At 42.1% G+C, this 11,632-nt stretch overlaps 1 protein-coding gene across 4 annotated transcripts in view; it reads right to left on the bottom strand.

The window, feature by feature from the left end:
* Window positions 1-11,632, bottom strand: part of CACNA1C (calcium voltage-gated channel subunit alpha1 C) — a 790,825-nt gene that overhangs the window by 47,774 nt on the left and 731,419 nt on the right. For 2 of the 4 annotated variants that reach the window (XM_019515544.1, XM_019515545.1), the window contains one exon: window positions 49-81. The exons of the other annotated variants lie outside the window; for them this stretch is intronic. In XM_019515544.1, the coding sequence (XP_019371089.1) occupies window positions 49-81 (33 nt within the window). The remainder of the gene's footprint in view (window positions 1-48; window positions 82-11,632) is intronic. 4 annotated transcript variants of the gene reach the window in all.

The raw sequence follows: 11,632 nt of genomic DNA, 5'->3' as shown, positions 1-11,632 counted from the left end.
GAAGAGTGTCACAGAAGCTGGGAGGGTGGTCTGTATTTTTGGTCTTACCATAGAGGAAGAGCATTGGGTATGTTCAGCTGGCTTTAAAGAAAGGCAGACAGAAATAAGCTGTAATAAGTTTCCAAAGAAGAGGCCCAGTAGACTAGGTCTTGGCTAACACAGGAGCAACAAAATGGCAGAAGAGGGCAAAAAAGGGTGCGTATATGAAAGGAATGCAAAAGTAAAAAGAGCTGGTTCCCTAGGATACAATGGATCAAATTCAGCCCTAGCAAAAGAAAAAAACCCAAAAAGTGCAACTCCCACTGAAATCAATGAGAGCTGCACCCATTTGCATCAGATCTGAATTTGGTCCAGTATCTTTTGAAATCCTAGGAGGCTTAGGAGCTAGGGCATAGATGACTGGATGCTGCTAATCTGTTTAATTTACCTCTAACCTCAAGCTCAAACTAGGACTCAGAAGAACATCACTAATCCAGCAGCTAATTCAAATTTCAGCTGAAATCCAGGTAATTTCTTCACAGGGAGCAGTCATCTTCCAAAGCATCAGTCTCTGACTGGTAGGTCCATTTAACCCACAGCATCCCAATGCTATCACAACATTTTCTATTTATACATTCCCATGTCCTAGCATATAGTTCTCGGTGATTATATTGTTCTACTAAAACAATAAGCTGAGCTAGTGTAATCATTTTCTTGGCAACCCTACAATAGCCATTGCCATCGGCAGAAAGGGGGGTGGTAAAGCCATAAATTGGCTTGCCTGAGGATCTGTCTTCATCCACCCCACAAAGGAACTCCAGGGAAGTGCCAACAGTGTTTGGCAGCAGCTGAGTTCCAGCCATCCCCAGAGAAACCTAACCAGATTGAGGATTTATTCATGATCTTATTTCTTTACTAACCTCTGAAGCCACTTCCAGTGCTGAGATCAGTTCTGAAAAGCAACCATGGCAGCTACTGCTTTAGGCTGAGTACAGCATAATTGAAAAATAAATGAATGCAACTCTATTTAGAGTTCCTCAGATTAGCATAATCTTTGGGGAGCAGCCCATATCATATGCCCATTGATGGAATGTTCTTTAGAGCAATTTTCTGTGGCCACATTAGCAAGGGTGAAACTGATGCACTGCTTCTTCAGCTGCTTCTGCACTCAGCCAACATGCCACTTGAGACCCCAGCAACGTGCTTCTGGGCTCCTGCCAATGGAAATGTCCAGGGAACATTGTACTAACTAAATTAGCTTTGTATTTTGATTTTGTTTAAATGGAGATTATAGTTTGGACGCCTAGAACATCCAGTGACACATGCAGATGGGGAAAATTAAAAACTAAAGTGACATATAACTCCTTGGTGCTCTTTTAGCTTAACTCATAGTTTTTGTATAGCAGAGTTTCCTTACTTTCACCCTCCTCTTTCAGATGTTTGCTCTTGTGTTTTCTTTTCAAATAAGGTACAAGGAAAAGTTGGCCTGTATGTTGAAGAATGGAAATGTGCATATGTCAGGCACAGACCAATCCAGGTTTTGGATTAGTGTTGTTGGGCTAATCCCTCCTTTCCCTACTTTTTTATTTACTTTCTATCAGTTTTACAGAACTGTTCCTGTTGTTTGTAATCACAGGAAGTGATCCTGTGTCCCAATCCTACAAGGTGCTGCATTCCAGTGGATACCAATGAAATCAATAGGAATCCAGGGTATTCCCTGCTTCTGAGGTATCTCAGGGTTATTAATAATTCTAGGATGATGACATTAGAAAGGTGTTTTTCTGTGATCAGTTGTCTCAAGAAACCTTGTAAGTACTGTAAAGACACTGTACCTTACTTGTTGCTTTGGTATCATCAATATATAGCAGGAAAGTGAGGATAATGATAATGCAGCAGTGAAAACACTTCTTTATGAAAAGATATTTAAGAAGCTGAAATAGCTGGTATGTGAATCTTCATACCAAGCAACTGGTCACTTGTGAAAGAACTGTGAACCAAAGGCTCTGACTCTACTTGGTACAGCTGAAGATGGTAAGTACATCCTGAGTGACTCTTTTCTCACTCCATTGAACAAGTAGCCTAAATTTTAAGAAAGAGTCCAGTATGATTTAAATATTGACATTTTGTACAAAAAAAGCTTAAAATCAATGAGGGAAGTACCAATAGACAATGTTCACAGTAGCCTCTTGTCCTTGTAGTTTTACTCTCAAGATCATGAGCACTATACTCTTGTATGGATGCAAGCATCTGAATGTATGATAGGGGACAGTGTACTAAGAGTTCTGAGGTTTTGTTTTACACATTTATTGCTGAAAATACTTCTTAAAGCCTTGAATTTTTGCTAGCACACCCAACTCCCACTGTTTTTCCAGCAGTGCAAGCAATACTCAGCGAACTGGACATCTGAGAAAAGAAGGCTGGAAATTTTAAAGGTGGACCGGGCTAACTATACCATAGAGATAGTTCCTTGCTGAACCTCTCCTCTAGGTTTGATGCTGTGCCATTGGTTGTGGGGTGGAAGTGGGAAAGGCATTGGGCATTTAGCAGCCCACACTGGAGGAACACTCAAGTCACCCAGGCTTGCAGACATTTGAAGCAATGAAGGTAGGTACTTGAAAATAAAGCTTAAATAGCTGTGCATAAATCCCACTTAAGTGGACAAGGTTGCACTTACGAAAAGCTCAGGCACTATGTACACAAGGAAATCCTTGTTTGAATCAGATCCTTAAAGGAGTTTTTGGACAATTGTGTATCATAGTAAGACCTGGGCTTTGCTTTCTGTTATCTGTTGCCTCTTCTTCATCCACATATGAGCTAACCTGCAAAGGAACTTTGTCTTTTCCAAACCATTCTCTTCATTTCATAGCTTGGATATGAGGCAAAACAAGCTAAGCTGCAGAGTACACACAACCAAATAGGATGGGGGAGAAGTGGCATCTTATAGAGTTCAGTTCAGAGACTGTGCCCTAAGCCAAGTGCTATAGTAGAGAACAGGAACCAAGGGTGCAAGATATACACATATTTATTTGTGTGTGCCAGATCAAACTTAACTAAACATCAAACTTGCTATGTAATAGATATGGGTGAAGTCTAGCTACTGGCATCAAGCATGTGTAAGCCTCAGTGTCTGAGCCACTTTCTTACCTAGGTTGTGGCATTTGATTTGATACTGATGACTATTATCTGAAGAGAAAGGCATTGTTGTAGGAGTCAATTAGCATTCTTATATAAATTCTATCATCTGTCATGGAGTGAGAAATGATTTCTCACTTGCAAGAAGCAAGGATTTCTGTGGGTGATATCTTTTATTGAACCAACTCTGTAGCTAGGATAAAGTTAGACAAGCTTTCAAATGCAAGACATCATTTGTCAGTTCTCTCTGATTTCCTGTAATTCACCGTGAGCCCTTCCTGTCTGAGAAGGTAACAAACATTGCTCAGGGCTATAGTAGCTTCCTGCCTTTAATTAGCCAACAGTTTGCATTTGAATAAATATGAATGCCTAGTCCTCTCAGTACCCTGTGCTGCTACTACCAGCAAGTATTCTGTGAAGGTTCTTGGTGTTATGAAGAAACCAAATGAAAGCACACTGTACTAGTAGTGATTGGCGCTGCTGTGAAGCCCAAATACTTTCAGCAGGCTGACTGGATGCAGTGTAAAAAAGTTTATCTTGTAGGTCAAGGGACATGAATCAACCTTGAAGTCTGAAGGGATGGAACAATGAAAGCAAGCGTTACCAGGCTGATCCTATGTTTAAATTTGCTCAAGCTTCTTCAGTCTGGGATGGGATGTAGAACACCTTTTTTCTTTTGGGATTGCCTTTTCTGAGGCAATCTTGAAGAAGGATGGGGAAAGGCTGGATGGGATAAAGCCATGAGTGATGACTGCCAATTGTTATGTTATCTATTTTTTCTTACCTATAGTTTATCTATTTTTTGTCATCTATTTGTTTGATATACATTGTTATGGTAAGCCAAACATGATGGAAGAAACAAAAAGAAGGATTTAATGATGGTGTTTCAAGTGCAGATCTCAATTCTTGGATGAAGCCTGCTTCTTGGATTCTTGATTCTTCAATAAAACCTCCAAAAGAATTGCAGTTTCCAGATGGTCTGTGTTATGTGGGGGGCTGAGTCCACATGAGCATGGACACTTGGTTCCCCGGGGACAACTAGCAGCAACACAAGGTGTCCCTGGGGAATACCTCTGCCATGTGCCCTCTGGCATAGCAGGTTACCCTGGGAGGGATAGGGGAGACTGGTGCGAGCACTGGGCTGGCCCCAGCAGCCTTACCTAGGGGCCCTTCTGGAGCTGTAGCAGTGGCAACCATGCTGTTTGGAGCCTGGTTGGCAACTGGAGTGTGGCTCCAGCTGGCCAGGCTCCAGTTTTAGGCAGTGGACACTGTCCCCGCATGTGCCCCCCTGCTTTTTTTTTTTGCATGAGTTTTTTGATCTTGGGGTCAAACTCCCCCCGCCCCCCGCTACGTTTCAGTGCAGAGAATAGCTGAATGTGTGGGATGTGGTGGTGCAGACATGTCTGCAGTGCCACATATCACATGGCTGCACTCATCTGGACTTGGCCTAGGTGTCCTTTCCTTAGTTACCCCTGATACTTAGCAGAGCTGTGGTTTGAGACCAAGGTGTAGATGCTCAAGAAAAGGACTGTGGTCTTGAAATCCTCAAGGAATCAATTGTAGTCCCTTGTTCATACAAGTGTTGAACAATTCAGCGCACCTAAGTTGTCAGTAGTATTTTGCACTGCTTTGGGAATAATAGAAGCTTGTAGTCACAAGTTCTGTGTGTGCATGGTCACAGCAGTGGCCACGGATCTACCTGCTACATCCAAAGAATCCAGTAACTGCTTAAAGCACTGTTTTAGTTACTGGCTGGCCCTCCATAATATTGATTTTTAACTTAGGTAAGGAATCTTGCTGAAGTTTTGCTGAAACCTGTCACCGTAAAGATGCTGATTCTCTAATAGGACTAATTTTTTATCAGTTGTTTTCTTTAGGGGAGCATTTGGTCTGCTTTGTTTGTCAGAGGCTGCACTTAAGGATTCAGTTATCGTGTGTGTAAAACTATTCAAAACCTATTTGGGACAGCTACTATTCTTTTTTGCCACATTAGCTGTAGGCAATAGCATAGTTGGTGTCTGCCACATGGCTCATGCTACCGAAAGTAGATGAATGAATAATAATCAGAAACCTTGCCAGCTTTTTCTTCATCTTCATCATCTTCTTCAGGAAAAAATATTTCTGCAATACAGGCGAGTTGCTCCTGAAATGCTTTGAAATCATCAAGGGCTGGTACCAGAGTTGAAGACATATCTGAAGAGACTGGGGGAGAAAGGTATCTGGGGGGTTCTAGTGTTTGTTCCATATCTGCAGATGGCTCTTTTTCTTTCCAGTGTCCAGATGGGGTCTGGCCATAGATACAGAAGGACACTGAGATCTATGATTCTATTTTGGAGATGGATGAGCTGGAGATCTAAAATGAGTCTCAAATCGGTAATGAGAAATTTTCTTCCAAATTGCATGATTTGAAGGAGAAATATTCCAAAGTGAATGGAGGAAATAATGTATACCCAGGTCATGGTGATGAGGAGTAGATATCATTGAGAAACAGTGCTGACCTCTGGAGCGATCTTGATACTGAGAACTCAAACATACATGCTAGTGGTGAGTGTAGACAGTAGTGGTGGGAGCATAGTTACATTTCCCCATGTAAAATTAGATGGGAATGGCAGACTGCAATGAAGTTGGTAATAGTACCAGTGGTGTTGGTGACATTAATATCAGTCCCTGCATTGCTAGTTACTAGTATTCTGGGGCATAAATACTGAATATAGCTAGTGCTTCTTTGGTGATAAGCTGGTGTTTGAGCTGGCATCTCCTGTCCCTGTTAAATGAATAAGGGTAATGTTTTGTTCCTAGCTGACCAAGGGTTTGGGTCTCTTCTTTTGCAAGTCATACCTATCTCTTACTTAAGACATGCTACCTCAGTGAGATGGTAGTACAGGTCTTTGGTGCTAAAGCAGTGCTTGATACCAGGGTGTTTTCTGCTGATAGATCCTTGTTTCACTGTGCTGAGGGTCTTTTGCCCATGCAGACCTTGGGAGTTGTATGCAAGTTGGCAGAAATACTGGCTGACATGTTTTGGAAGCTAATCCTCTATGTATCCTCTGTCCCAAGTTCCCTTCACAGATTTTTCAAAGAGGTATAAAATAGCTTCATTGAGACATCCCAGGACCTCCTTGTTCTAGCTCAAAACAACTGACAAGTGGAACAGTGGTCTCACACACAGTTCTCATGAAGATGCAGAGGACACAGGCTGTGGCCATCTGTGAGAGGGGGTAAATCATCAGAGGACAGAAATGGTTTGAAGTCTGAGGGCTTTGTTGAATCAGTCATTTTGGCATGGACTGAGGGAGACATTAGTGTGATGAGTGCCACACAAAGGCAATATTTTAAAATTAATACTAATTAATATGCTAAGAGCAGAGCCTATTAAGACAGTGGGCAAACAATCCTACTTCACTGTCATGAGTGGTGAAAAGGAACTGACGGACAGTTGTAGCTGCTCTATTTTTTATAACCTTGGCATGAGGCCCTGCACTGTACAAGTGCAGCCCACAAGCCAGAGCTATTTAAAAGATTCTATCTCTTGCATCTAAGATGAGGTTTAGAAGAGCACATACTCAAAGAGGAATGAAGGCAAATTATCAGTGCTCTGAAGAAAAGAGTACAGCCACTAGATTTTCAGTTGCATTTCTAGTGTCATCAAGCTGAAAAGACATGGTAAGACAGTCTGGACAGCACAAGTCCTTCTGGAACAAATCCTTCTAGGCAGTCAGGATTATTCTGAGCTCTGAGAGTAACTAGTTTGCCATTCCCTAGCATTTGTCACAAAATCCCTGAGAGTAAACTGTCTACCATTTCCCTGTGGAGTTTTAATCACAAGCCCCCTGGATATAATCCATCTGCCACTGATGTTTGTAGATTTCTTCAGACTCCAGGCAGAAATCCCTCTGCTGTTTCTTTCTGAGAGAGTACCACTGGATTGTGGATGGCATAAACTCAATTCACGCAACTCTGCAGTGAAACTACAGGGCACATTTAAAAGGGGCACTTCGATAAGATTGAAAGATTGCACTCTGTCCTGTTTAGAACAGAACTTTTTAATTTTCCATTTTAACTGACTTTTATTTGATTTAAAAAAATGTTATATGGTAGAATATTAAAAATCGATACTGGACTGGAATTTTTCAGTTGTATTGAAACAAAATGTTTTGACTGACCTAAAGTAACTGTTTGTGGAAGTCTTGCTTTGCAAGAAACTTTGCAATATTCTTTTAGGTCATTCTAGAATTGATTTAAAAAAAAATCACAGCATTTCTAGTAAATAAAAAACCCCCCAAATTCTCACATCTCTAATTTTTCACTTCAGTTCCTACACTTTCTGCTCTAGGTTTCACTATATCCATAAAACACAGATACTTAGTTTGCTTTTGGTAGTTGTTAAAACATGGGGACACATCTGTTTCATACAGATAATAAATCAAAGGGCATAATTCTGTTTTTTCTTGTGAAGTAAGTGGTAAATTTGTCAGTGACTTCAGTGGCAAGAGCATTAGATCCTAAATGGCTGCAGTGAAAAGTACCATATGTTAAAATCCTGATTGCTGTGCAGGAAAACCTATTTACTTTTCATCTTTTCCAGTATGTTGTCTGAGTTTTATCTGTTATGCTATGGAAGGTTAAGAAAGGGGACATAGTGGTTGTAATGAAGTTTGCCATTACATGTTTGTTATCACTTACTGATGTGGATCAGGGCTGTCCAGCCTTCCAGTACCCAGGGGCTGCATGCTGTATTGGCCACACTAGTGTGAGTCATAGGCCTCCAAACAACACCCTCATTCCCACTGCAGTGTGTGTACTGTTCTGCCCCACTATATGGGTTCTCTATAACTTTAGATCTGAAGGGGCAAATTTGCTTATACCCATTTGCAATAAAGTCCTATTTTTAAAATGATTAATAAAGTTAAGTAATATATAATGAGTAAGGCATAGACAACTCGATTTAATCTTCATTTCCTAGGAATTTACGATTTTTTAAATTCTGGGAGTTGAGAGCAGAGGGGCTGGACCCGATGGTCTCATGAGGTCCCTTCCAGCCCTAAATTTCTGTGAATCTATGATTTGCTAGTTAGTTTCTTCTGCATGTGCAAATTGCGCCAATCTTAATAGTTTAATTAGTTTACCATATATATTCATGACACTGTCATAGACAATAATCTTATGTTTTCAGGTTCTTTAGGTAAATATAAGGAAATCAGTCTCTTTAATCTGGTAATGCAAATGCTGCCTCAATGACAATTATCAGACAGGTAACGAAAGACTCACTTTTCAGACAGCTGTAAGCTACATTTTTAACATGAGTTTCAGAAGAAAAGCATAACAATTGGGAGAATTTGCTTATGCAAATTACTCTTCGTTTTCAGGATGTCTTAATAATTCTTTTCATTAACCCTGGGTAAATGAGGAGTTCATATTTTATGATAATCAAGCTTGTGGGTTCTGGAGAAGCAAGATGTAAACTGTAGTTAGATTTAATTCCCATGAGAGAAGCAATATATCCATTCCCATAGCTGCTCCTTCAGGTCTGTCTCAGCAAGGCAGCTGTAAATTTGCCTGTGAGCATATTATTGATTGCTATGGATGTTTTTGTGGTATATGAGAAAAGATAAAATGAAACTGAAAAAAATAAGAGGCATGGAAACTTTCATTGAAAGTACAGAAAGGGCTGAAGAGGATCACGGTACACTTAGTATACCTTCTCTGAAAGGAGTAGAGCATAGGGTTAACAAATTCAGTGTGATTTATGTCAACCATGTTTCACAGATGAGGAAACTGAGATACAGACCTGAGCAGGAACACACTGAAAATCAATGGCAGAACTTGGTTAACAGCTCAGACCACCTGATTCCCAGAATTTTTCTCAAAACAGTAGGCCCACTCCTTGACTGCTGTTCTAACAGTTAACTCAGGATTGTTCCTAGCCGAGTCAAATGGACCTTTCTATGCTTCAATACTAAAGCAGCATTCAGTATAGCTTGCAGGTGCAGAATACAGCTACATATGTAGCATTATAGTGTAAAGTACTCTTTAATCTCTCTTTGTCCACCCCCTTGCTCCAGTTACTTCTTGAGTTTGATCATCCATCCTTGTGGGACGGGGACAAATGATGGGATGTGGAAAAGGTTGGGTTGATATTTACATTGGAACCCTCCCTATCAGCAGAAAGTTCCACAGCCAGGGGGTCCATCAACCAAAAAATCCTGTCTTCCACACTTATGTTAACTAGTCATCTTGGCTTTCTTATCTGCTGTGTTGCTGTGAAAAGACATCACTTTTGGTGGATTACAGAGGGAGATGGTCTCTAATAATCTGCATGAACTGATGAAGGCTCTTGCATAGTAGGATTATGACCTTGGACTTGGTCCAGAACTGAAAAGGAATCCAGCATTGAGCTTATGTGTTTATAGTGGTATTTATTAATTAAAGGGTATGCTATTGTTCAAGTATTAATCCTCAGGATGCTTACTTTCTGTTCCACGTGGATTGACATCCAGTAGCCTATCCTCAAAGTGACAAAAGCAAGGATAATGACAGCAAGGTTCTCCTCGGACACGAAAGGTCCTGGGTAATGACAGACAGAAGGCAGCGTTCCTAATCTGCTTCAGAGTCCAGTAGTAATATTCAGTTGATTTTCATCTCCTAGTTTAGCCCTCTCGTCAGATGCTGATCAGATGATTTCCACTGAAGAGGAGGTCAGAATGTCAATAAGCTCCTTGAAGCATCCCTTTTTTTTACTTAATTATTACTTCTGTCCTTCCTGGGTGGACTGTTTGAACCTCAGTTCTTTTACTATGTCTAACTGCTTACAGACATTGGGTCACCCGAGAGCAGAAGGTACACAGCTTAAGGAAGCAACTGCAGCTGGCTGCCATCTCCTTGTTACTGACAGTAAAGTCTGTGGCTGGGCGGGAGGTGGGGGATCTCATGATCTCTCTTAGCAGTTTCATGTGTGTGCTAAAAAGGAGGGCTATGAGTACTGAACTTTGCAGAACTTCATACATGAAGCCTTGGTAAGAAAAAATAGCAGCCCATCAAGGCTCTTTAGGAATTTGCCTCAAAGGAATGAATGGATCCAGCACAGCATCCTCAGAGACACATTCGAAACTCCTTGATGGGAGGATACAATTGTGTAACTGAGGGCAGAAGTAGGTGCATGATCTTCAGTCATGTACCTGCACCTCTTAGTGTAGTGACTCCCTTGGGAGGTAAGAGGATCAGTAACATATAGTGTCATGAGCAGCTTTGACCAGGTAGCCAGATGGGTATGGCGCCAGCCCAAAGGTCCTTTCACGAGATAAGGATGGTGGCTATAGCCAAACCAAAGACTCCAGGGCAGAGTGAAGGTATCTGGTGAACACTCTTAAGGACTGGAACCCAACAAGGTCCTTGTTGTCTCTTAAGGACAACAAAAAGTCCTTCTTCAAATACATTGCGAGTAAGAAGAGGGCACTAGGTAATGCAGGGCCCCTGCTAGACTCAAATGGTAATCTTGTGGCTACACCAGATGAGAAAGCTGAAATTTTTAACAAGTTCTTTGCCTCTGTTTTCTTGGACAGGGTCCAGGACAGCTCTCCCAACAGAGGTAGGGGCAATCTTGGGGATAGCACTGCCAGGCCTCGGGTCTGCGCAGATGTAGTTAGGGATCTTCTGGAAGGGCTGGATGTTTTTAAATCTGAGGGCCCTGATGCCCTCCACCCATGGGTGTTGAGAGAGCTGGCGGGGGCCATTGCTCTGCCCTTGGCCCGGCTGTACGAGCGATCGTGGTCCATGGGTCAGGTGTCCGGAGATTGGAAACTAGCTAATGTGGTCCCCATTTATAAGAAAGGGAGAAAGGAGGACCCAGGAAACTATAGGCCCATAAGCCTCACATCGGTCTTGGGGAAAACCCTTGAAAAAATTATCACGGATAACATCTGTGAAGGGCCAGCAGGGGAGATCATGCCCAGGGGAAATCAACATGGGTTCATCAAAGGCAGGTCCTGCCAGACCAACCTGATGGCCTTTTATGACCAGGTTACTAAATCCTTGGATGATGGTGTCGCTGTGGACATAGTCTTTCTGGACTTTAAGAAGGCCTTTGACATGGTCTCTCACCCCATTCTTATTAATAAATTGAGCAACTGTGGCATTGATGCCTACACATTTGGATGGGTCAAAAATTGGCTGATGGGACGCACCCAGAGAGTGGTGGTGGATGGGTCGCACTCAACCTGGCGGGATGTGAATAGTGGGGTCCCCCAGGGCTCGATCCTGGGGCCTATACTGTTCAACATCTTCATCAGCGACTTGGACGAGGGGGTGGAAAATGTTGTCCAAGTTTGCCGATGACATCAAGATGTGGGGACAGGTAGGCACGCTTGAAGGGACAGAGAGGCTGCAATTAGATTTAGACAGACTACAGAAGTGGGCGGATGGTAACAGCATGGGGTTCAATGTAGATAAATGCAGGGTGCTGCACCTGGGGAGAAGGAATCCACAGCATACATACAAGCTGGGGAGCTCCCCCCTTGTGAGCACA

This window comes from Gavialis gangeticus, unplaced genomic scaffold, assembly GCF_001723915.1.
Source record: "Gavialis gangeticus isolate Ggan-Ray unplaced genomic scaffold, GavGan_comp1, whole genome shotgun sequence".
NCBI lineage: Eukaryota > Metazoa > Chordata > Crocodylia > Gavialidae > Gavialis > Gavialis gangeticus.
Note: the sequence above shows the minus strand (reverse complement) of the source record. Positions and strands in the feature narration are given on the sequence as shown.